Source organism: Mytilus trossulus, chromosome 6, assembly GCF_036588685.1.
Source record: "Mytilus trossulus isolate FHL-02 chromosome 6, PNRI_Mtr1.1.1.hap1, whole genome shotgun sequence".
NCBI classification, from domain to species: domain Eukaryota; kingdom Metazoa; phylum Mollusca; class Bivalvia; order Mytilida; family Mytilidae; genus Mytilus; species Mytilus trossulus.
In genome coordinates, this window is record NC_086378.1 from 41,498,105 (window position 1) to 41,525,726 (window position 27,622).

The 27,622-nt window shown below is 32.5% G+C and overlaps 1 protein-coding gene across 1 annotated transcript in view; it reads right to left on the reverse strand.

Moving 5' to 3' along the window:
* LOC134721351 (fibroblast growth factor receptor 2-like) overlaps window positions 1–27,622 on the reverse strand; it is a 250,008-nt gene that overhangs the window by 153,307 nt on the left and 69,079 nt on the right. The window contains exons 5-8 of the mRNA XM_063584292.1: window positions 20,117–20,277; window positions 13,433–13,584; window positions 5,489–5,720; window positions 1,054–1,198 (exon numbers count right to left, since the gene is read on the reverse strand). Of these exons, the coding sequence (XP_063440362.1) occupies window positions 1,054–1,198; window positions 5,489–5,720; window positions 13,433–13,584; window positions 20,117–20,277 (690 nt within the window). The remainder of the gene's footprint in view (window positions 1–1,053; window positions 1,199–5,488; window positions 5,721–13,432; window positions 13,585–20,116; window positions 20,278–27,622) is intronic.

The following is a 27,622-nucleotide window of genomic DNA, read 5'->3' on the forward strand; positions in this document are numbered from 1 at the left end:
AATGGCTATATCCTCTACGCTCCCTCCGATTTCAGAAATAAAGCAGTCTATATGCGCCTCTTACTAAACCGTGGATAACTAATTATTAATAAACTGAAGACAAAGTCCTATTTTATTTTATTTTTGTTCACAATTCTTCTATAATTTGCATATACGGGAAAACGCTTTGTAGCAGTTATGTGTTTTATGTTGTTCCGTTGTTTTCATCTTTTTCGTGATAGTTGATGTGTTTTTCTCGGTTTTGGTTCGTGAACCGGATTTGGGCTTGCTAAGTGAATTTATGACTATTGAACAGCGGTATACTACTGTTTCCTTTAATCATTTGATTGATTTAGAGGGTTTCCGATAGTGGCTCTTGGGGTTAAAATTTTACGATATACGATGTCGACAGAAATACTGTTTGTTATCAATGTAAACAAGATGGCGGATATGATAACAGAAACCAGCTCGACATTCAAAACATTTACTTTCATTTCGTATTCATCGTTAAATGTTCCTAGAAATGTATAGGAGGTAAAATAAAATGAATGTTGTTTATCAAATAAGGGAAAACACAATCGATATGTTCAAAAATTCTCAAAACTTAAAAAAAATTAATGATTATGTTTTAATATATACCCCCTTAGTATCGTCTCCCATGTGTTGTAATCTTATAATGCATCATTTGACGTAATGCTAATATTTTATGACTGACGTTGCGAATTGAAAGAAAATTCCTTATCAATAGTTAATAAATTTTTTCTGAAGATTTTAAACCATTTTTTAACCCTACAGCCCGTTTTACACTGAATAAATCTTTTCGTTGTTTGAATTATTATTTGATTTGACTGACTGAATTATCAATTGATTGATAGGTTGATTGTTCTGTTTATCTCTTTACTATAATTGGTATCACATTTGAAGTATAGGGACCAAAATTTAATTGATGACATCTGAACTATTATACTTTTAAAAAGACGATATGCCACATTAAACATTTTAAAATGGAATTGTAATTATTCCACATATAATCTACAGAACTTGGAGTGACGCGAAATAAAGAACAGTCCTTACCTAGAACTTGATGATAACAAACTATCCTCTAGTTTCCACACTGTATAAGATGGATGTGGGTACGACCATATATGGCATTTCATTGAAATTGATTGTCCTAACGTAGCATTCAATACAAAATCACTGGATTCCACTATCGGCATACCTTTGGAGAGAGAGAGCGTGTAAGAAACACATTATGTTTATAAAATGTAAGCATATACACTGTTACACACTGTTGTACAATTCATATTGTTCAGGAAGATCTATGAAAGCAGTGAACGAGCTAGTTATTGTGATGAAAAAATGTGACGCAATTCAAACAAAAAACTAACGGCCTGATAAATGTAAAATATATTTACAGAAAACAAATATTAAATCCAGCAAAAAACCCACCAGAAAACTACTGATAAACAGGCTCGTGTGAAGGAAAGGCAGACACAATATGCGTTGTTAGTAAACATAGTTGCATATGCTCAAACCTAACCTTTACCGTGAACAGTGATGTATGTCTGTCCAAAGCGAAAACTTCTTTCTAATTTGAAACAAGACATTACAATAAACTTTTGAAATACGGATGAAAGTATAGAACATTACTATAACTGTGCATACTACATAATGTACATGTAAGAATATAAAGTTACACTTGATTTATATACAAGATCAATAAAAACAATATAAAGAAAAGGCTAACATGGAAAGCCTGCATATTGTTTTTTTAATCTTTATTACCTTTGTCAATTTCGAAGTATTTCAACAGTTATATTACCTTTGTATATGTGCATAATTCTGACTTATATATGTAATAGTGAGTTTGAATCATTAAGGATTCCGTAGAATCCTCGATTTTTCATGGATTATGCATAATCACGAAATTTGTTAGTGATTATAAAACATCCCAGAAAATGACCAGCGATTTAACATGATCACTCAAAATTTTAAAAAATTATTTCATAGATTCCTTGATATTATTTCAGGGATTTTAATAACCCAAAGATCATTTGTTTACTATAGATAAATCCAATAAAGACAAACAAATTTATTTCTTACTGTTTTGATCTTAAAGTGGACAATTTTCACACCCTGTCCATTTATCAAATATAAAAGTAGCAGTTTTTGCAGTGTTATTTAAATAAACAAATCTATTAAATATACAAGTTTTCAAAATCAAAATTAATAATACCAACATTTCCAATAAAAATAATAACTGCAAAGATATGCCAGGTATTTATAATATGCCCAAAACAGCGTCAAATGAACATTTGTGTTCCGAATGTAAATGCACAGTGCATGCAACTTGTTGTGAAACTTGGCATAGTTATGCAACTAAATGTACAAAAAAATCCAACGGAACTCATTATTAACAGACTCCAGGAATTGTAACTGACGTAAACGATTTAGACAGACTGAACACACTTTTGGAGAAAAACATTTGCTGTAAGGTTTTGCTATCAGATGCGCATATTTATCGTAGAGAGTGCGATTCAAAAACTATAATATCCATTGTCCATGACCGGACTGAATAGGGTATTGCCTTGCTACGAAAAAATAGAATTTTGCCCGAATCAATTTGAGATGGCTGAACCTCTTTTGCGACGTCTTTATATGTATTTAGTGAACGCTTTTGGTCTCTTCAATATGCATTAAAACAAGATGCAATATGTGAAAGAAAAGTTGCTTTTTAAAATGCATGGATGTTTATGCCGAAAAAAAAGAGAAAATCAGTGATTGGCATATCTGCAATAGTTGACGTTATCCACATTAACCGAATGCAGTTTGTAGAAATCAACGAATTATAGCACTGTATTATGTTTAACATTTTAATATTCATGCTTCTTAAAATGGTTATATATGTTCTTTTTGTATATTTATTCCAGTTATAGGTGTGCGGGAATTTCTCGCTACCTTGAAGACCTGTTGGTGACCTTCTGCTGTTGTTTTTTTATTTGGTCGGGTTGTTGTCTCTTTCACACATTCCCCATTTCCATTCTCAATTTTATATATGACTTTTTGGTAGTGTTTATCCATAACTCCCGATTTTTTTTTATAAAAGTGGTTATATATATATCTATACTATTAAACATGAAGACTTCATTTTGTGTGTCGCTTGTCTTCCTTCCACAATAAATTAATCTTCATGCCTCTGTGTCCTATATTAACCATGCATAGTCGCATTTATCATCCATTCTTATGTTTATTTAAATTGAGTTATTTTGGGTGAAAAACGAAAAAAAATGCGTCTGGATATTGTTTCCGTCATCAAACCGACTTTTGAGTCATAGATAAGACTTCTGGTTTTAAAACTTGCACATGCTTTTCATAAGTACTCGGAGAGAGTACAATTATTTTCGCGTTAATCTTCATGTATACTATGATTATACTACTATAATATATAGAGACTCTCTATATAATCATAGCAGTGATCGCCGTGGAGAGGAAACTTGGAATTGAAAGTTAATAGAAATACACTTTAATATAGTTCCAAATTATTATATGGGGTAAAGCTTCCTAAATATTCTGTCTACTGGTTTCTTGGAAATGTTTACTATTTAAAGGGATCATATCAGTTGCATGGTGTGGTAGAAATTAGCCTTATACATTTATTCAAGATTTTTATCTTACCATTGGCACGTTCATAGGGCTCTCAACAGAAAAGAAAAAGAACTGATTGATTGTTTTATTTTATAAGAATAATGATAATCTATAAGCGGTTACATTTATTTTATGTTTGAAGCAGTGCATACTTTTTAATTTAATTTGATTTTTACCAAAAAATGCATTGTAGCAAAGGGAAGAATAATTGTGGTTTGAGGTCAGAACCACGAAAATTATGGAATTTAACAGAAAAAAGACAAATAACCGAGAGGCCTTTTGATACCTTTTCTAAAATTCTCCAGACATAAAATCTTACGAACTCTATGTATTAATGGTAAATTATTAAACCATGAATATCGTTACCATAATTTACTTAAAACCTTTACCAATTTTTTCCATAAATATAAAGATTTGGTTTAGAATATAAAAAAGAAGTATGATTGCCAATGAGACAACTGTCCACAAGAGACCAAAATGACACAGAAATTAACAACTATAGGTCAACAATGAGCAAAGCACATACCGCATAGTCAGTTATAAAAGGCCTGTAGGTCTGTTTGATTTCAAGTTATAGGTTATGATCATAAATAAGCTTCTGGCATAGTTTGGCAGGAATACATAATATTTTAAAGGAGCACTTGCTATGAGATGTATAAAAAAATCTAATATCCTTTTTTTTTTTTTGCTCAATCAATAATGAAATGCAAATGGTGAAATAATAATTAGCTTTTAGAAGCCGGTATGGTTCAATATTTTTTTAAATAATCTAAAAACATTGACTATTAATTATTCACTTGACTTGAATAATTCGACCTCATTGAATCATGTGAACTTCAATTTAACCCCTTACCTTAAAATGGATAACACGTGAATTGTATGTGTAGTTATTTAAAGAGAAAGAATGTCAACATTGAACGTGAAACAAAGATAACTCATTTAATTGACTTATTCGATCCACAAAAAAACATTCTTATACAGGTAAAAAAATATTTTTCATCTATAATATGATATTATATAGACCTAGAATAACCCAACAGCACCAGTTTGCTTAATCTATTCATATCTGTATTTATGTTATCATCGCTTATATGGTCATCGTATGACTTTAGAGGTCAATTCAATAACTAATTAGATGGCGTCTGGACTAAAAAATACACACAAAACGAAGCTACGTATTTTCATGCTCGTGCCCTGATTATTATTTATTTTAGACTTTTAATAGTTGGAATAAATGTTATACATTGTTATCAATAAAATATGAGAATTTTATTAAAATCGGTGGACGGAAATTTGACAGCTAGTGCCCCTTTAAGAAAGTTGTTAAAACTTTAAAGACAGAGTGAAAAATATGTTAACTGGCAAAAAAATAGCCCTTTTATAAGTAAAATACGGATGTACAAGATTTTTTGTTGACAAAATTTACTTCTGGAAACTAACTTATGATCATCAACAAATTTCTGTCCAAGTTTGGTAGAAATGTAGGGAAGTTAAAGAATATTATTAAAATTTCAAAAACTTTAACCAATGAGTGAATAATTGTAGACGCTGCGGCCACCCAAGACGACGACGGAATGTATAGGATCGCTATGCTCGACAAAAATGACAACGTTTGTATTTTATGAAAAACTCAAGGTGTTTAAATGTGAAATACCATAATATGAAAATTTAAAAGATAGTCTAACATCTTATTTGAAATCTCGTTTTCTTTTAGTAAAATTCTAAATGGTGAAGATGTTGAACGAAAAAAATACACTAGCGGATATAATAAGTTATATTACAATTCGTAGTCAAGAACAGAATGTTATGATGGACTGGTGGTAAAACCTTCTACTACAAATCAATGATTTTCAAGAAAGCTTACCTGATACCGTCAAGTTAAGGTAGTCCATTGCTAAACCAGTATCAACACTAGAAGCTTCACACACATATTTTCCACTGTTACTAAAATGAAGTCTATCAACATACAAAGTGTAAAAACATCCTGTCCTGTTTTGTGTTGAAAATGTCTTTACAGTAGTATCACTGATCATTACCTCTTCATCCGCTGACAACTGTAAGTAGTTTCCAGCAACCCCATAAAAAACCCATGTCATCTATTTAAAAAAAACCATATTAATGAGTACTTAACGTTGGAATTTGCAATCCGTATGATTTACATTTTGTCGCTGCCAAGAAAATAATGCTAACAAAACATTCCTATCGATAGTGACCTATCTGCAGATGAAAACATACATCCCATCATTAGGGCAGCGGATTTTCAATTGTTCAAATGATGAAATATGATCTCGTTTTGGCGTGTATGTGAGTCTATGGTAACAAAAGAGGGACGAAAGATACCAAAGGGACAGTCAAACTCGTAAATCTAAAACAAACTGACAACGCCATGGCTAAAAATGAAAAAAGACAAACAGAAAAACAATAGTACACATGACACAACATAGAAAACTAAAGAATAAACAAACAACACGAACCCCACCAAAAAATAGGGGTGATCTCAGGTGCTCCGGAAGGGTAAGCAGATCCTGCTCCACATGCGGCACCCGTCGTGTTGCTTATGTGATTACAAATCCTGTTAATAGTCTAATTCGGTAGGTCAAATTCATGAAAGGGAAGGGGATTGTATTTACGACGTAAGGAACATATCCGATATCATTTGTGAAACGGTTATTCCATAACAGTCAACCAACTCGTGATGGCGTCCGTAAAATGTACGAAGGGATGATTTCAACTTCACCATTTGGAACTCTTGGTTTAATAGCTTCCTTGTGAGCAGTAACCCTCTATCAAGAAAATCATGATAAGAAATGCAAGCACGGGAATATCGTATCAATTGGGAGATATATACCCCGTATGCAGGTGCTGCTGGAATGTTGCTACTTAGAAATGGAAAGTTCACAATTGGAAAGCTGAAATCATCTCTTTTGTCGTAGAGTTTTGTCTTTAACCGACCCTCATTGTCAATTTCTAGATTTAAGTCAAGATATGAAGCCGACTTAACTGTATCTGTAGTATCCTTTATCTCAATTCGATGGGATAGATGCGATCCACATAGTCACCAAATTTTGAATTGTTTAGTGAAAGAACGTCATCTATATAGCGGAAAGTAGAGTTAAAGGATATTGCTAACTTCTTATCTTTCTTCCTAAGAAGTTCCTGCATGAAGTCAGCCTCATAATAATAAAGAAACAAGTCAGCAAGTAGAGGGGCACAGTTTGTTCCCATTGGGATGCCGACAGTCTGTTGAAAAACACGTCCTCCGAACGTAACAAATATGTTGTCAATATCAAGAAATCAAGCATCTTGATAATATCGGTTTCAGAGAATTTTTTGTTTGAATCAGAATGATTCTTTACAAAGTATGATTTATCCCTCCCTAAGACAAGATACTTGTATCTACGTTGGCCATTCTTTTTTATGAAGCAAAGTAATACCAACTCTTTTAATTTGTCTTTTAGTTTGGAATGTGGAATACTTGTGTAAAGAGTAGAAAAGTCAAATGTTTGAATACTGTTACAAGATGAAAGAGAGTTAGTTTGTATGTACTCTAAAAGATCTTTGGAATTTTTAAGTATCCACATCTGATTCACGCCACCTCTAGAATAGGCAGTTTCACAATAACTTTGAAGCCCGTCTTTGATTGCTGATAAAATGGATGTTAATAATTTAGAAAGGGGTTTCGTGGAGCACTTGGAAGACCCAGCAATATACCGTTGTTTGTAAGGACACTTATGTAGTTTAGGTATCCAATACAGTGATGGAAGATCCAGTTCTTCATCTTTGGTTGAAATACCAAAGGAACAAAGAACAGACCTATGATTATCCAGGATTTCCTCTTTGGTAAGTGTCGTGAGGGTATATGTTGGGTTTCCAAGTGAATTGTCTATACCTAATTCGTTTATCAAGCTATTAATGTAATGACTTTTACAGATAAAAACGATGTTATTTGGGGCTTTGTCTGCGGGGACAACAACATATTCATCATATAGGTCAGATAGGTGTTTAGCAACATTTGGATCTTTGAAGATTGACGTAGCATGGGCATTGATGGACCCATTCAGTTTCTTAATTCTGATTTGTATAAACGACCTCACTGCCTTAATCCATTCGGATAGAGTGTCTACGTCTTCCATCTCGCGCTTAGCCCATTGCCTGGCATAATCCTCGACTGAATCCATCAAAATTTTAAAGTTGTGTTTCCAATTGATGGATTTAGGCTCACGATATTTCGAACCTTTCGATAACACGTTTCGTAGAGAAGTGTTATTAACAATGTTAAGGTCACCGGTAATAACGTGGCCAGCAGGATTATATGTGAATTGGGAACTAGCACAAGTGCAATCAGGAGGTTTAGACTTGAAGTCGTCAATATCGAGATCCTTCAAAACGCGTTTGTAATTGAAAATTTTAGTTGCAATAGGTTTGGTATAGGTATAAGAAATTATTGGTACAGACTGGTCTTTGAAATAAGGAGGTATTTTCGATTGAACTAATTTATGATGAAGGATATCGCCTAGGTTGACGCCATCGAGACCTTTGTTGGCAAAGGAAAGATTTAGAAAAGATCTTTTCTCTTTTTCATCTTTTCCAATGCGAACTGGCTTGAAAAGTCTGTGACTAGCAATATCCGAAATTATAAAAATGTAACAATGTATACTGTTTCAAAGAGTACAACAGATGTTAGTCCGATTACATATCTATCTTATAAGAGTTCAGACCCTCGCAAGTAGGACAGATTCACTACGCTTGGTCAAAATTGTTGGGGTTACCTTATACCAATTTTTTTTTTTAGATATACAAGATACAGTTACGGTAGCACAAATGCAAATACAAATACAAATATTTTATTGGCACAAACACAATTACAATAATTGGCAAATGCCCATATTTCAATACAAATTTTTTTTCACCCCCAATCAGACAACTTTAAAGTGATGTTATGTCTTTCATCCAGCTCTTAATTTTATAAATGAGATATCAAAAGAAGAAGACAGATCAATCATGCAAATGGTAACAATTTTATCATGACATAGTTATCACATAATCAATTATTCAGTAATTAGTTGCTCAATTGTAAAGCCACACTTGAATGAAATTAGCTTCTTTGTTATTCATACCATCCCAATATAATTTAAAGATTCTTGTACAACACATTTTGACGTCCAGAACTGTGTCTAAGATTTTTCCTATTGTATTCCATTCTCCCATAAACCTTCAATGAAGTTTGCAACATCAAGTCATAAGCGATCACTTAATGAAACTGGGTATTAAAATGTGTTCTATTGATTTGTTTAGGAAATCTGAGACATGGTTTTGAGGATAAGAAACAGCCTGTGTTAAAACGGTGTATTCAACTTATGCCAACATTTGATAAAAATATATTCAACCTATGCCTAAAAACAAATTACAATAGGTGTTGTTATAGCAATTTTTAATTAATAATAGGTTAAATACAGTCAATATATTTAAGCATTAACTATTACTCTTTTAAAACTCAGAAACATTAAGAAGTATTTGCAAAATTGTGTTGTAGTAAAATTAGAATTATAATTTTTTTCTTAAAAGACAAAAATTGTCAAATACTAGAAAAAGTGTGATGAAATAAATCTAAAATTAATAATAATAAAAAAAAAATCTAAAATTAAACATTTCAGTATATTAACTGTACTTGAGAAAACGAGTTAAAAAGCTTATTTCATTTGTGCAGATTTGTATGATAAAGTTTGATCATTATTTTATTGTATTTAATATGAAACATGCTTAGACCGTTGGTTAACCCGTTTGAATGGTTTAAAACAAGTAATGTTGGGGCCCTTTATAGCTCAATGTTCGAGGTGAGCCAAGACTCTGTGTTGAAGGCCGTACTTTGACCTATAATGGTTTACTTTTATAAATTGTTTCTTGGATGGAGAGATGTTTCATTGGCATTTATACCACATTTTCCAATATATCTATTCAACAAGCAACAAAATATATCATACTTCAACAGAAACTTTTTTTTTTTTTTTTTTTTTTTAAATCAAATGAATTTTGCAATACAAAATTTAAAATAAGTATCAAATAAAATGATTTTGGTCCATTTATAGTCTGCAACTTTTCAGTGGGACAGTGCACCCTGTAATTACTTTGTTTTAGTTTATAAAATTGAAGTACATATTTATGTGTTTGTTTTTATTCATTATATTGAGTTGTAAGATTTATGGTTACATTTTGTGTCTCTTATTTGGAACTTCATCATCCGAATTGATAATTGGGTAATAAAAAAGATAATTTACAAAATTAATATTAAAAATGAGTGTTATTTATATAAACAAACTTGTGACTATCCTAAGAACATAAGAAACCTCTCGTGTAGTCCTTACTTTGTGACCAACTTTTAAAGATGTCCTAATTTAGAAAAAAACCCACCGAAGGACAAGAATATATACCGTAAAACTATCCTAAGACATGTCTTACTCATGAGATAGTTTTGTGAAACTTGCCCCAGAGACTCAAGGATAACAACAAGACACCAGTTGATTGTGCAGATGCAGCATCATATCTTATAGTAGGACTTCTGAGACTTTTATATTTTTCACTGATAGTTATCTAATATGACTAGATCATTGTTTCTTTAATAAGACTTATAAAATACTTGTCCACCCATTATTTCATTATGTTAATTTAAAACTCATTCATATATGAAATAGAGATCCTAAACACACAATAACCAACATTTTCTCTAGTACTGGTAAAAGAAATTGTATATTGAGTATACTACAACGGTAGGTTTAAACTGATTGTAAATTGATAAGCCCCTAATTAATTTATGTTTTTATAACATTTAATCTGTGACAAACTATTCAACCTATGCCAACAGTTTTTCATACAATTTTATACCTAAATTTCAAAATGTTGCAATAGATTGAATGATCCGTAAAAACAGGCACATAGGGGCACCCATCAAGGAGCTAATTTTATTTAAATCTACATTTTCATGACAAAAATTAATGCGTCACAATTAAATAAATAATGATTTTCCTACTTATACCCCATTAACTTCAATATAATTCACAAATGAATCATGGGGATACTTCAGGATTGGCCTTTAATCATAAATCAATAAGGTGTTGACCAGTAAGAAAGCATTCAATTTCAGCAATTTTAAACACATAAAGAAAATCCCTATGAATAAAAAATCAGATCTGGCGCGAGAAGTAATATCATTATTGACCATGTTGTAAGTCAGTTACTACTGATATGAGCATCACGACAGTGCAACATATGGAACAGTATTTGTTTGTCTTTCTAGAGCATACTAGATCACTCTCAGTGTTCGGTGGGTTCGTTTTGATTGGTCTTTAGTTTTCCATACATGTGTTGGATATGTACTAATTGTTTATTTAGTCTTAGATGCATGACTTTTGTATTAATCGTAAATGGCTTTGATCTAGAAGTCAGTTAAAGAGGGACAAAAGATACCAGAGAGGCAGTCAAATTCATAAATCGAAAATAAACTGACAAGGTCATGGCTAAAAAATGAAAAAGACAAACAGACAAACAATAGTACACATGACACAACATAGAACACTAGAGAATAAACCACACGAACCCCACCAAAAACTAGCGGTGATCTCAGGTACTCCGGAAGGGTAAGCAGATCCTGCTCGACATGAAGCATCCGTCGTGTTGCTTATGTGATAACAAATCTAGTAAATAGTCTAATTCGGTAGGTCACATTCATGAAAGGGAAGGGGATTGTAGTTACGACGTAAGGAACATATCCAATATCTTTTGTGAAACGGTTATTACCTTTGATAGCTATTTACACCACTGGGTCGATGCCACTGCTGGTGGACGTTTCGTCCCCGAGGGTATCACCAGCCCAGTAGTCAGCACTATAGTGTTGACATGAATATCAATTATGTGGTCATTTTTATAAATTTCCTGTTTACAAAACTTTGAATTTTTAGAAAAAACTAAGGATTTTCTTATCCCAGGAATAGATTACCTTAGCCGTATTTGGCACAACTTTTTGGAATTTTGGATCCTCAATGCTCTTCAACTTTTTATTTGTTTGGCTTTACAACTATTTTGATATGTGCATCACTGATGAGTCTTATGTAGACGAAACGCGCGTCTGGCGTACTAAATTATAATCCTGGTACCTTTGATAACTATTTACACCACTGGCTCAATGCCACTGCTGGTGGACGTTTCGTCCCCGAGGGTATCACCAGCCCAGTAGTCAGCACTTCAGTGTTGACATGAATATCAATTATGTGGTAATTTTTATAAATTTCCTGTTTACAAAACTTTGATTTTTTAGAAAAACTAAGGATTTTCTTATCCCAGGAATAGATTACCTTAGCCGTATTTTGCACAACTTTTTGGAATTTTGAATCCTCAATGCTCTTCAACTTTTTATTTGTTTGGCTTTACAACTATTTTGATATGAGCGTCACTGATGAGTCTTCTGTAGACGAAACGCGCGTCTGGCGTACTAAATTATAATCCTGGTACCTTTGATAACTAATTATTCCATAACGATCAACCAACTCGTAACAATTCTCAGAATTGTACTTAGGTTTTTTTTGTTCATTGGATATTCAAGTACACGGCCACGTTCAATCTGTGTTTTGTTAAATTATTTCTCAAAAGTGACGAATGCTTTATTTCTTTTGAAATAAAAATGATTTTTTTTTAATTTTGAATGTCATAGTTTGTTTTATTGAGAAAGAAAAACGAACGACCGATGAACATAGTAAAAAAACGCCTAAATTCCTTTTTATGGAGAAATTCAACAACACTTACCGTCATCTTGATGATATTTACTCCATCAAGGTATGAGATATAAAAACAAAATAAAATATGTTTTTAAAGAAGGGACTAGCTGTCAAATTAATGTTCACCGGTTTTACGCAAATTCTCATATATTAAGTTCTGTATAAAGGTCGATTTCTCTTCATTAGTAAGTTATATCGGCATATTAAAGGGGCATAAGCTGTGAAATTCATCTTCACCGATTAAGGTCCATGTTTATCGTTTTGTTGTTTTTGATATATCAAAACGAAAAACGAATGGACACAAATATACACAGCTCGATCTAACTCGAATTATCATATTTGATTTATAACAATGTCAAACATTTATCCAAAAGATTGAAAGTCTAATACGAATAATTAACAAAGCATGGGTTCGATAATATGTAGCATCGTTTCGTGTGTATTTTAGCCTAGACCCAATCTTATTTACCATCGAGTTGACCCTCAAAGACATCCGATGGTCATATAAGCGATATAAACATAGGTATAGATATAATTAATTAAGAAACTTCTCGTGCAAGTGGATATTTCTAGGTCTGTTTAATTCTATAGTATAGCTAGATTAAAGATCGATCAATGTTAATCATCGTTTTTACCTGTATCAGAATGATTTTTTGTTGATCGGATCAGACATTCAAATTATTTACCTTTGTTTTCTCTTTCCATGTTGACATTTTTTTTCCTTTAAGTAACCGAACACGCACACTGCATGCGTTATCAATCTCTACCTTAGGAGTTAAATTGAAGTTTACATGAGTACGGATTCAAAGATGTCGAATTATTTACTTGCAAGTGAATAAGTCATCATCATTTCTTCTTATCTTATTTCAACAAAATTAAATCATACTGGCTGCTTAAAGGGAGTTATAGTTTTACAATTTTACTTTCAATAATGATTGAATACAAAAAGCATATCTTAGATCTTTTATATACTTCGTAGCAAGTGCCCTTTACATGCCATACAGATTTGCCCCTTTAAATGCAATGTATATTTGTATACGTACGTTTTGAGGGTATGCAAATCCCTTAACTGCACAAATAACCTTGAATTCTGAATATAGATCACTATTCAATGTGCGAGAGTCTGGATAAATCTTTGATATAGTCAATGGTTTAACACCTGAGTCACGTACAGAATCATTCCATGCTTTGGAGACTACAAACAGAAAAAAGAAATGATAGATGTTTGATTATTGAATTTCTAACAAAAAGATAATGAGTAACATATGAATCGCTTTGGCACATATGTATACAATAGTCAAAAATAAAAACCTTACAAATGTAAATCTCATGTTTTGGGGATGAAATCTTAATTGTTTCCTAAAACTAAACAAATCCAAAACCTATAGCTTTGCTAAAACATAGAGGAAACGTTACCTCGGATTTTCAGGAAGGGCCTAATATTTTTGTTTATCTTGTTACATAATTTCTGTTGTCGATCTTAACGTTTTAAGTATGTAAATATGTGTCTGAGTGTTTCAAAATTAAATCCATTGTTTTTATAAGGTCTTTCCACTATTCTGTTGAAAGACCTATTGTATATGTTCTGATTTTTTGTTCCTTCTTCCGCCAAATTTGTTTCATGCCCTATAGCATGAATGGTAAGTAATAGCTACCTGAGGTATATTGATTTGATGACAAGGTGAAAGGTCAAGGTTATATTCGTATGTTTCCTTGTTATTTGATCCCCTCTGTCACTTTCAAAGATATATATAACAAAAACTTGTTCAAAATGTTTGCCTAATTGTGATTATGTTGTTGTTGTTATTGGTTCTGGTAGGCGGCTTACTTATGTAGTATTTGAATTCATATAACATAAATATTATGTATTTATACTTTCAGTCCTTACTTTATTTTTAGTATAACGTTTTGGCGAGTAATTATATGAAACTTTGACGAACATGGTTGACTGAGTTACTAAGAAATATATATATGTAGAGAGAAAAAAAAACACAAAACGGAAAGTACATGTAATAGGAAAATGAAAAAAAGCAAATGATAGTCCCTAATGAAATGTACATTATCAATTAATAGGTTTCATAAAATTGTTTAGACATTTTATCTGGTTGTTCACCTTTGGTGTCGTCTGTGATATACTTATAAAACAAAGCATATTAAGAAACATATAACAAGACATGTGCTAGTTAAATGCTACTAATGTAAGGACGTCTCCCTGGATTGATGTAGCAAATAAAGAATCCTTAAGTAAGGATTGGTTGTAGTTTTTCCTTTTCCATAACGGCAAGTTGCGTCAATTTTTTTCCAAATAAATTTCCAAAGACATACTGGTATTTAGTGATTCCTCATTCCTTGACGAGAAAAAAACACTTCTGTCATTGAACGTGAAATCATCCCTACCTACACCCTTAATCGCCTATTAAGATATATATGTAATATATAAATTGAGCAAAAATTGAAAAATATGAAAACATTTAATACCAGTATATTATTTAAACATTGACATTGTTTGATTTTGTTGGAAGTACAGAGAATGTCAGCGAAACAGAAGTGCTGGGATAAGCATTTATATAATTATACAATAATCTGTGTGTGTCTGTATAACTGACATCCTCTAGTACAAATTAGATTTTATCATTTTATTGTCATAGAAAAGGATTTAACTCTTGTTTCTACAGCGTAGTGATTGTGTTTGTTTATTTTTCTTATTTTCCATCATGGCAATATGACTATGGCTATAGTTGTCAGTTTTTGAAAATCTGAATAGACATATTGTATTTTCCTTTCATCTTTTAACATATAACGTTAAATAATTAAGATAAATATAAGTGTCACTTTCATAAAAAAAAAAACTAGTAGCAAATGTTTCTATTGTTAAATATCTAAGCTTAGTGTGTTGTGTTTGTTGTTTTCTTTTCTTAAAAAATATGACTGTAATTGTACATTGTAGAGAATCTTAAAATGATGTTGTATTTTCCCTTAATATTTACTGTTAACTTAGCTAGTATACTACTCTTCAATAGATCAGAGTGTTTAAATTGAATGTTGATACTTGTTATAATTAAATGCGTGCATTTCATCATCATGGTCAATTATTACTGGTGTTTGAAAGGTGAATGATTTACTGATGTATTACACAGGTAGAAAAAAAAGTCTGTTTGATTACGCTCAATGGACCGACACAAAGGTGAAGTGTGCATTTCACTTGTGACCTGCTTATGATTATTCTAGTGATATTTAGAAAGGAAATTATTTCAGATTCGGGAGAGTTTTTCTTTTATCTTTAATCTTGCTGGTTGTATAACTTGATGAATTAATTTAACTTAAGGGACCATCTGAGAAATAATTCATATACACTAGTTCCAAATACATCATTATTTGTTTTATAATATCCAAACTAAAGCTAACCGATACATGTAGTTGAGAGTCTTCCTATTTCTTATAAGTATATTAGTTTCTCGTAATGCACGGGACTGAAAGTTTGTGTGTATCCGGATAGAAGGTGTTTCAATGAGAGATATACTACTCCATTATTTTTAAGCGTATCAAATATCTGTTTTTGTTGCACATCATATTTTGAGAAGACTAATAGAAAGTGTGCAACATCGTCTATGACTTTGCATTTTTCACAAATTTCACTCGGGCTTTTCCCTATTTTGTAAAGATATTTTTTTTTATTTTTTTTTTGGACATAAATAGAGCCAAATCTTAACCTGAATATTATTCGCTCATTTTCTCTATTAATTTGTGAAATAGTAATCTTAAATGATACATTATTTTGGAAGAAGTGTAGTAATCTTCCCTTTGGCTTATCTGACCACTGTTTTTGCCAAATTTGTTTTGAATTTTTTTTTGTTTAACATTTAATGTCTTCTTTATATAGGGTAATATGACAATCTATTGTATCTGCATTAAGAGCTACTTTGGCAGTCTGGTCTGCAATTTCAATTCCTAAAATTCCGACGTGGTTTGGGATCCACTCAAATATTATGTTGCTACCTAGTTTGACTAACTGGTTGTATAAAAATATAATATCGTACAATACATAATTGTTTACCTTAAATTAATTACTCTTTAAGGCTTGGAGAACTGATAAAGAGTTGACAAACACAATAACATTATTTGGTTTAAATTCTTCTAACCATATAAGAGACAGAAATATTTCCATAAGCTCACAAGTGAAAATTGGCATATTCTTAGCCTGCAGTTTGAAACCTTTTTTTATTCCCATTTCAGGTATTGCAAATGCACATGATTTTTTATTAGAATTTGGATCTTTAGATCCGTCCGTATATATTTTTAAAAGCTGACGGTACTGCGTATCAATCATGAAGTTACTTTCACTTCGAATTAAGTGTGGATTGTCCTTTTTCGAGATGAGATTTGAAAGTTGTGTACCTACACGGGGTTTAGTCAAATGCCAAGGGGGTGTTGGGAATTGTTTGTATTTATATATGTGGTTAATATCTATATCATGCTGATTAATCATATCTTTTGAAACAATAAAATATGGTTTTTTATTCTGTGTTATTTCCCTGGAGTAGCAAAGAAATGTTGCCTTTTTTGCAAAACTTTTCTTAGTTGGATGGTTATCTTCATGACTAGATATGTTCAAAAACGATTTTGTAATAAGGCACTGCCTACGTTCTTCGTAGGGTGGGTCACCCATTTCTACTTGCAGTCCACTTGCGGCTACATTTGTATATGCACCGGTAATTGTAATTTAGATATGATGTATTTGGTCTGAAACAATACAGTGACATTTTATAGGAGTTATTGTCCCTGAACACCAAATGATTCAAATTAAGTTTAATTGATTTTAACTCCAATTTGATACATGATAAAGCCATCGGGTCTTTTATAAACTGTTTGTTAAAGCATATGACTTTGAAAAGTTTCAACCGGAAAATACCTTTAGAAAACCAGGAGTAGCAATTATTTCATTGATATTAGTACCTATAAACTAGATTAGTTTTAAATATGCATACATAACCTACCATTTGAGACCGGGAGTGACCTTCTCTAAACCGAAAGTATTTATTATCTCCCTTATTACAGGTAAAAGTATGTAGAAACCATACATGTTTTGAATCAGTATCAATAAAGTTATTATGTGAGACCGGAAGTGACTCGTTATCAACCGGCAGTTGACAATAATTATTATCTCCCTTACTTATTTAACCGGAAGAAGCTTTCCATCAATAATTTAGAAAAAGTTTGTGGAGAGACATTCAACTGGCGTTCTCTGAACAATTGGTTTTTAATTGTTCTTAATATTGTAATACATGTCACTCAGTCTGTCTACTACTATATCTAAATTACTTAAATTTAAGACTTATTTATTTTTAGTAACCACAAATCCTCTGAAACTAGTAATTGCATAAAACGGTACGTTTTAATTAATGAAAAATACACAACCACAACTATTTAGTATATTGAGAGGACGATGATACATTGAATCTTGGTGATAATGATGGTAAAGATATTTATCAAAACAGACAAAAACAAAACAAACGAAAGCTAGAAAAAAAAGGATAACATTGAAAATGACAAATACGAAGCAAATAAAAGCTGCAAAACTGTATATAAACAAGAGGTTTCCGATCGCTTCACCTGTAATTGTTTGCTAAAATCTTTCATTAATGATGATGGTTTTGGCTTTTCAATATATATATATATAGACGAGTTGTATATACATAATGTACACAACCATGTATCACCATCACTGCTGGTGATCCGATGGATAAATCTGTTTTATAGTTGTCACTGGCTCAGGCGTACTTATAAATGTAGTTATTGTCTGTGACTGTCTCTTACATTAATTTGTAGGATCCTTTACTATAGATAATTTAACTGATCTGTAAAAATAACATCTCCATGCCTTATATATCATGTACTGTAGTTCGACGCTAGATTAAAACTGACGTGGAAAGGTAACACCCGGCCACCGAAAGCTTCATTTTTAGGAAGCCCAGGTGGTCGTGTGGTCTAGCGGGACGGATACAGTGCAGGCAATTGGGTGGCACGATATGTCAGTAGCACGGGTTCGAATCCCGGCGAGGTTTGCGTAAGCAAATTTACAGATCTAACATTGGTGGGTTGATGTTTAGACGAGTTGTATATATATAACATCTTCATGCCTTATATATCATGTACTGTAGTACGCCGCTAGATTAAAACTGACGTGGAAAGGTAACATATGGCCAGCGAAAGCTCTTTTTTTGAGAGCCCAGGTGGTCGTGTGGTCTAGCGGGACGGCTGCAGTGCAGGCGATTTGGTGTCACGATATCACAGTAGCATGGGTTCGAATCCCGGCGAGGGAAGAACCAAAAATTTGCGAAAGCAAATTTACAGATCTAACATTGTTGGGTTGATGTTTAGACAAGTTATATATATATATATATACAATTCGTCATAGAAACATGGTGAGACATGGCTGTGTACATTATGTATATACAACTCGTCTCAACATCAACCCAACAATGTTAGATCTGTCAAATTGCTTTCGCAAATTTTTTGTTCTTCCCTTGCCGGGATTCGCCTGGATTCGAACCCATTCTACTGACATATCGTGACACCAAATCGCCTGAACTGTTGCCGGGACGCTAGACCACACGATCACCATTAAAATGAAGCTTACGTTGGCCGGGTGTTACCTTTCCACGTCAGTTTTTTTCTAGCGTCGTACTACAGTACTTTATATAAGGCATGGAGATGTTATTTATACAGATCAGCTAAATTATCTATAGTGACGGAATCTACAAAATCATGTAAGATACAGTCACAGAAAACTTATATAAGTCTGAAAATTACACCAAACAGTGTTAGAGTTAGATTTATATATATATAAATATATATTTTAATGAGTGGCTTAAAAATTCCTTTGACATGTTATTTGTATCTGTCCTATTTTCTTTAAAAGAAAAGAAATGCATTATACATCTATGTTCCATTTTAGGCATAGAGGCTATGTTTTTTGACGTACAAGAACATGCAATACAAATTGGTTGATAACAGTTATATTCAGTTTTGTTTTAATTGATTGATAAAAATAATAATTATACCAATAAAAACAATATGTAACATTTTTTTATAAGTGTATTTAAAAAAATGATAAGTTTCCTCGGATCGTATCTAATTGCATGGCCTAGGTTAACAACATCATCGTAAAAATAAGGATATACTCATCACCGTATACTTGAGCCAAAGAAACCACCGTCAAAGAAAGGGACATAAACAAGAAGAAATAGAAGAGTGTCCCTTTTGTCACGAATTTCTGTACAAAGTTTCCGGATTGGAAACTTAAAAAATATTTCTAAGAAAGAGCAATTGTTACTTTTGATATTCAATTTATTCAATAAGTAACCTTGAGTAAATTCCATCGTAAATGCATTTTGAGAATTCTCTGAATTATTTATCAAAAAGATATCATCAATTACGAATTCAGTCCATAGGTAGTTATTTTTTACTTTTCAAAAGCATTTAAAAAATTGTACTAATTTTTATTTTCTCGATAGTAAGACATATATATTTACAAATTCAAAATATATCATTTTCACACTCTCGGTTTGTTATTAAAAGATACATAATGATCACTGTGGTAGCCGAAAAAAAATCTAAAGAAATTTAACATTATTTACAGTATTTTTTGGGGTATTTGTTTTCATATAGATATCGAGTAACACAATTCCAGAAGGGGTTTTCACTATTTGAGTAAGATTCATAAATACCTTGAAGATCGATAGTTTCTACTGCACGCCCGAAATAATTTAATATCAAACATGTGTAATTTCCAGAATCTGTTGTCTTTGTATCTTTTACTTGCAGGTTAAATTCTCCATAACCAGGCATAATACCAGGAATGCTGCGAAAGGAAGCGGAATACTTGGCACTGCAATATATAACCTGTCTACTTATAATGATTGAAAGTCATACCGTACACCGTACAAAGTTATTATATACGAGAAACTACGGAAGCCGATAAGGGCCATTCAAAAAAAAAATTATGTCGTAATTACGACATAGCATGTCGTAATTTCGACATAACATGTCGTTATTACGACATCGCTATGTCGTAATTTCGACATAACATGTCGTTATAACGACATCGCTATGTCGTAATTTCGACATATCATGTCGTAATTTCGACAAATCAAGTCGTAATAACGACATCGCTATATATAAAAGAATATGTATTATGATTGCCAAGAGACTAAATGACACAGATATTAACAACTATACGTCATCATAATGCACCCAATAATTAGAAAAGCCCCCGCATAATCAGCTATAAAAGAGGGAGGAAAGATACCAGAGGGAGAGTCCCCGAAATGCTGTGTTGCAGACAGTGTTATTATTCAATTATTAACTCCAAATTTCATATTTAATGCATTTGATTGTTAAATAATTTACATGCTTAATTAGTATATATTTGTTAATTGCATAGCTTTTGCTATTTGAATTCATTGGTTAAAGATATTTATTTATATTGTAAAGTTTAATATTTGCATCGTCGCAAAATCTTTGGATACCTTTTTTGAATACCTTCAGTGATAAACTTATATATTTTATAACAACTCAATTGAGGTTAATAAATAAACGTTTGTCAAATGGCTGTACAGACTGATTAGGTAGATAATACAATGTGAATATGCGAGCCTAACTTGCCAGCTCAGCATTCCATCTCCCTCAAAATAAGAGTATACTACATGGCTTCTTGTAATAAGGATGAATTAAAGTATCAATTGCTTTAATGCTTCTTTCAAACGTTGGGCACGATATTCCTACAACACGTTACACATAAAATGCGACGTCGAAGAGGGTCTTTGACTTCGATTAATTTTTGCAAGTTTTATTCGTTTTTTTTATATTGTTGGTTGATTCTGGTTCTGTTCGTTTTGTTATGTCATTTTATCAAAAAATTACCTCGAGTTGTGGAAATCGATATAATAATGTTTACCCTTTAAGTTATTTCAACTTAAAATGCAGTACTGTTGCAAGTAATGTAGGAAGGAAAGATGGGACGGAAGTACATGTATACGGTTTTCCTATTTTTTTATCATAGGATGTTTAACTTTCAAGTTGCATATCATCTGTCATTATAAAATTTCTATATCTTAATTCATCCCCAATACAAATATATCTGACATTGTGCAAGTAAATCGAACATTTTAACCCTTGGTTAAATTTGAATAGAATTGTATTTTCCCTGACACATAAGTTGTCGAAATACATCCCTTCAATTACTTGAACCTTGGCTTGAGAATTATTTCCCAAGTCATCTTCAGATATATACATTTTAAAATATAGTAATCTACTCCTGGATCGTCCGCGAAAACGGCAAACAAAAAATATAATCCCGTTTTTTTTTAATTCGATGAAACGGTTTTCGTTGCTGTATAGCATTCGTCTTTCAATTACCTCCATTTCATACACAAGTTTATATTGACGAAAAGTTCCGGCTTCGCTAGTACAGGAATTACTTTCATCACGAAATAGCAGGACAAATCGCGAAGTAAAACATTCCGTGAACTGGTATTAAGTGTTTTGATATTGGTGATTGCACCTTACTGAAGTGACGACTTTAAATGATCTATGTCGGAGTACTTCCGTAACATAAATTTCAATTTATTTTACAAAATGGGATTTTCCCCCCATTTCCAAATTCTATTTCCCCGGGCGGAGTCTTTAGCAACATGCACTAATTTTTTTTCGGCAACAATCATTAACATCTTTCTCCAAATTTCATAACACGATTTGTTTTAATTATCATAAACATTTAATTGAAACTTTAGCACATTTAACGTCGGAAATTAGCGTCTTTAGGATTTTAGACGTTTTCAGACATTTGGAAAAATTGGCTACCGTTTTGTAATGTATGGAAGCATTTTATTCCTTTAAGACCCAAATATGTAGTTAATGAGGAAAGAATCTTGGCATTTTTTACTCTTCGCATATCTAACTTTTGTTTTGATCAATTATAAAAAAAACCGCCTTAACTGCTTTGAAAAATGAAATATCAACTTGGACAAAATGGCTACCGTTTGAAAAACGACTGTGTAGAGAAGATTTTATTGAATCAGCAATATTTTAACTTACATGAGGCAAATATTTGTACTTTTGTTAGATATTATTATTGTCTTACTATTTTTATTCATTTTCTACTATAATATGCAGTCGAGTCAAATGAAATTTGGAAAAATAACGGCTTTAACGCCACGAAGAACCGACACATGTCGTTGTTCCTGTCAAGAATCAAGAAGATCAGAGAATAAGAAATAGGATCACTATACATAAGAGTTAAAAAAGTTTTTCATAAATGTAACGTTGGATGGGGACATCCGTTTTTTTCACATAGCTTTCTTTTTTTAATCCTCAAATATGCTATATATTACTTAGGAGATGATCAAGAGCTGTAAAAACATAATTCAAAACATATATTGAATTTGTTTTAATATTGGTTCGTGTTTTCTAACATTTTTATTTTGTTTTGCGGATGAAATTTCGAAGATTTTGTTTTAAATCCTAGGGGTTGTAGGAACATCGCGCGTGCACAACGTTTGAAAGTAGAAACAGAGCTATCAATACATCAATACTCCCTTATACCAAGAAGCCATGTAGTTTGCGCTTACTTAAAGGGAGATGGAAAGCTTGGCTTGACTTGGTTGTACAATTTCAGTCCTCTAATAATTCCACATTTCATTCTTCCAACATGTGCGACGGCATAGCTATTCTACGACCGGTAACTTGTTAATCAAAACGACTTTGACTGACTGTACAGCCCTAGCATTATGGGCCAAGTTAATCTAAATTGGTATCTATAACATATATAAGTTTCTCACTGAAGGTATCCAAAGAAGGTAACCAAAGATTTTGCGACAATGCAAATATTAAACTTTACAATATTAATAAATAACTTCAACCAATGAATACAAATAGCAAAAGCTATGCAATTAACAAATATATACTTATTAATCTTCATGTAAATTATTTAACAATAGAATACATGAAAGTTGGAGTTTTACCAAGGGAGCTAATAATTGAATAATAACACTGTCTGCCACACAGCATTTCGGGGACTCTCCCTCTGGTAGCTTTCTTCCCTCTTTTATAGCTGACAATACGGGGGCTTTTATAACTATCGGGGACATTATGATGACGTATAATTGTTAATTTCTTTGTCATTTAGTCTCTTGTCAATCAGTAATACATATTCTTTTAAATATAGCGATGTCGTTGTAACGACATAGCTATGTCGTTTTAAACGACATAGTGATGTCGTTATTACGACATGTTATGTCGAAATTACGACATGCTATGTCGTAATAACGACATAAAACAGTTTTTTTGAATGGCCCTTATCGGCTTCCGTAAGAAACAGACGACCTGATAATGAAAATTAAATACAGAAAATAATTTTTATAAACTTTAACGAGATGCTCCGCAGGGTGCAGCTTTATACGACCGCAGACGTCGAACCCTGAACAGTTGGGGCAAGTCCATTTGCCAATTACCGATTTGATTCTGTCATTACACCCTTTTTAAACAAATTACTTCCCTTTGTCAATTGTAGACTGGTTCCATATAAAATTATAATCCTGGTACTTTTGATAACTATATCCATACCGGACAAAATTGGCTTTAGCCAATGCAAAGCATGATGGATTGAAAGTGATGTATCGGTGGTTAAACAAATTTTTCACGAAAAATAATTTCTGTTGTCAAAAGTATTAAGTTAAACAACAAATTAATGTTATTAAAAGATGAAAACCTTATAAATTACTCACATTACGCACAGGTAGATTTGCTCTTTCTGCTAGATCTCCATTGTAAATAAAAATTAATGTCCCTCATAAGGGAGACGATTATTTTAGGGATCTTTAATTACAGGGTCAATTACGGAAACTGGCAAATAGCCTATAATGGACACAACATTCAAGCTTGATACAGTTCTGAATTTGGATTGTGATTGAATAGTTGACACAGCATAGGTTTCTGACACAGAATGAAGATGGTCAAATGAGCCTAAATTTATTTTTTTTTGCTTTTTGAGCAATACCCTATGCTGTTGAATATTTATCCCCTCAAAAAGAGTTTGCAACAATAACTACTCATTTAAATACATCATAAAATATTAAATTATAAAACAACATACAGTCATGGTTAAAATCAGTATTAATTAATATTAACTGCTAACATGTCTAAATATAAATTTACAGCTAATCATCTCAAGACAATCATCATTTCATAATACGTAATTTTCAAGTAGTGTAAGGGAGGTAATAAAATATATACTTATGTATATACAAGTCTAAATTGAAAACTACGTTCAAACCTATGATTGCGTTGGATAAAAACCGCTATTTTTATACGTGTGCATGGAAACTAAATTTCGTTGTAGAAGGGTCTAAATACAGCACAAACAACATTTGTCTCTTAAGTGATGTTAGGGATCGAAACGGTATTTAGAAGGCCATATAATTTACCCTCAATTTTAGACAGACTCTTGAATTTTAAGAGTCCATATAGAAGAACGGATCATATAAACCGGAAGGAAATTACAATACAAGCCAAAACGAAAAAATATAAACAAATCTAAATTGAAAACTACGTTGAAACCTATGATTGCGTTGGATAAAAACCGCAATTTTTATACGTGTGCATGTAAAACAAATTTCGTTGTAGAAGGGTCTAAAAACAGCACAAACAACATTTTCCAATATACTTTTTCACTTTTTGGTCTTTTGGAAAATGTTGTTTGTGCTGTTTTTAGACCCTTCAGAACCCATGCTACTGTGATATCGTGACACCAAATCGCCTGCACTGCAGCCGTCCCGCTAGACCACACGACCACCTGGGCTCTCAAAAAAAGAGCTTTCGGTGGGCATGTGTTACCTTTCCGCGTCAGTTTATCGGGACGGCTGCAGTGCAGGCGATTTGGTGTCACGATATCACAGTAGCATGGGTCGAATCCCGGCGAGGGAAGAACCAAAAATTTGCGAAAGCAAATTTACAGATCTAACATTGTTGGGTTGATGTTTAGACGAGTTGTATATACATTATGTACACAGCCATGTATCACCATCATTGATGGCGATCCGATGGATACATCTGTTGTAGGGTTGTCACTGACTCAGACGTACTTATGAATATAATTATTTTCTGTGACTGTATCTTACATTAATTTGTAGGATCCTTTACTATAGATAATTTAGCTGATCTGTAACAATAACATCTTCATGCCTTATATATCATGTACTGTAGTACGCCGCTAGATTTAAACTGACGTGGAAAGGTAACACATGCCCACCGAAAGCTCTTTTTTTGAGAGCCCAGGTGGTCGTGTGGTCTAGCGGGACGGTTGCAGTGCAGGCGATTTGGTGTCACAATATCACAGTAGTATGGGTTCGAATCCCGGCGAGGGAAGAACCAAAAATTTGCAAAAGCAAATTTACAGATCTAACATTGTTGGGTTGATGTTTAGACGAGTTGTATATATATATATAAGAACCAAAAATTTGCGAAAGCAAATTTACAGATCTAACATTGTTGGGTTGATGTTTAGACGAGTTGTATATATATTGTTGGGTTGATGTTTAGACGAGTTGTATATATATTGTTGGGTTGATGTTTAGACGAGTTGTATATATATATATATATATATATAAACGAGTCTAAATTGAAAACTACGTTCAAACCTATGACTGCGTTGGATAAAAACCGCAATTTTTATACGTGTGCATGTCAAACAAATTTCGTTGTAGAAGGGTCTAAAAACAGCACAAACAACATTTTCCAAAAGACCAAAAGAGTGAAAAGGTATATTTAAACAAAACGCATTTGACTAACAGGTCGAACAACTGATGTTCTTTAACCCTGCTGACTGCCATTGGCGATTGCCAAATAAAATTGATCACAGGTTGTAACAAAATGGATCTTATTATAAATTTAATACGTCACAGAAAAAAAAAAGAAAAAAAATTGTTAACTTGTGGACAGGATGTAGTGCCACAAACATTCGGTGTCAATATTTCTTTAGTACACCATATCCGGATTTCGACAATAAATGTCTCTTCAGTGATGTTAGGGATCGAAACGGTATTTGGAAGGCCATATAAAAAGCACCCTCATTTTTAGAGAAAGTACCCTCATTTTTAGATTAACTCTTGAATTTTAAGAGTCAATATATAGGATGAACGGATCATATAAACCGGAGGGAAAATATGATACATGCCCAAACAAAAAATATAAACGAGTCTAAATTGAAAACTACGTTCAAACCTATGACTGCGTTGGATAAAAACCGCAATTTTTATACGTGTGCATGTCAAACAAATTTCGTTGTAGAAGGGTCTAAAAACAGCACAAACAACATTTTCCAAAAGACCAAAAGAGTGAAAAGGTATATTTAAACAAAACGCATTTGACTAACAGGTCGAACAACTGATGTTCTTTAACCCTGCTGACTGCCATTGGCGATTGCCAAATAAAATTGATCACAGGTTGTAACAAAATGGATCTTATTATACATTTAATACGTCACAGAAAAAAAAAATTGTTAACTTGTGGACAGGATGTTGTGCCACAAACATTCGGTGTCAATATTTCTTTAGTACACCATATCCGGATTTCGACAATAAATGTCTCTTCAGTGATGTTAGGGATCGAAACGGTATTTGGAAGGCCATATAAAAAGCACCCTCATTTTTAGAGAAAGTACCCTCATTTTTAGATTAACTCTTGAATTTTAAGAGTCAATATATAGGATGAACGGATCATATAAACCGGAGGGAAAATATGATACATGCCCAAACAAAAAATATAAACGAGTCTAAATTGAAAACTACGTTCAAACCTATCACTGCGTTGGATAAAACCCGCAATTTTTATACGTGTGCATGTCAAACAAATTTCGTTGTAGAAGGGTCTAAAAACAGCACAAACAACATTTTCCAAAAGACCAAAAGAGTGAAAAGGTATATTTAAACAAAACGCATTTGACTAACAGGTCGAACAACTGATGTTCTTTAACCCTGCTGACTGTCATTGGCGATTGCCAAATAAAATTGATCACAGGTTGTAACAAAATGGATCTTATTATAAATTTAATACGTCACAGAAAAAAAAAATTGTTAACTTGTGGACAGGATGTTGTGCCACAAACATTCGGTGTCAATATTTCTTTAGTACACCATATCCGGATTTCGACAATAAATGTCTCTTCAGTGATGTTAGGG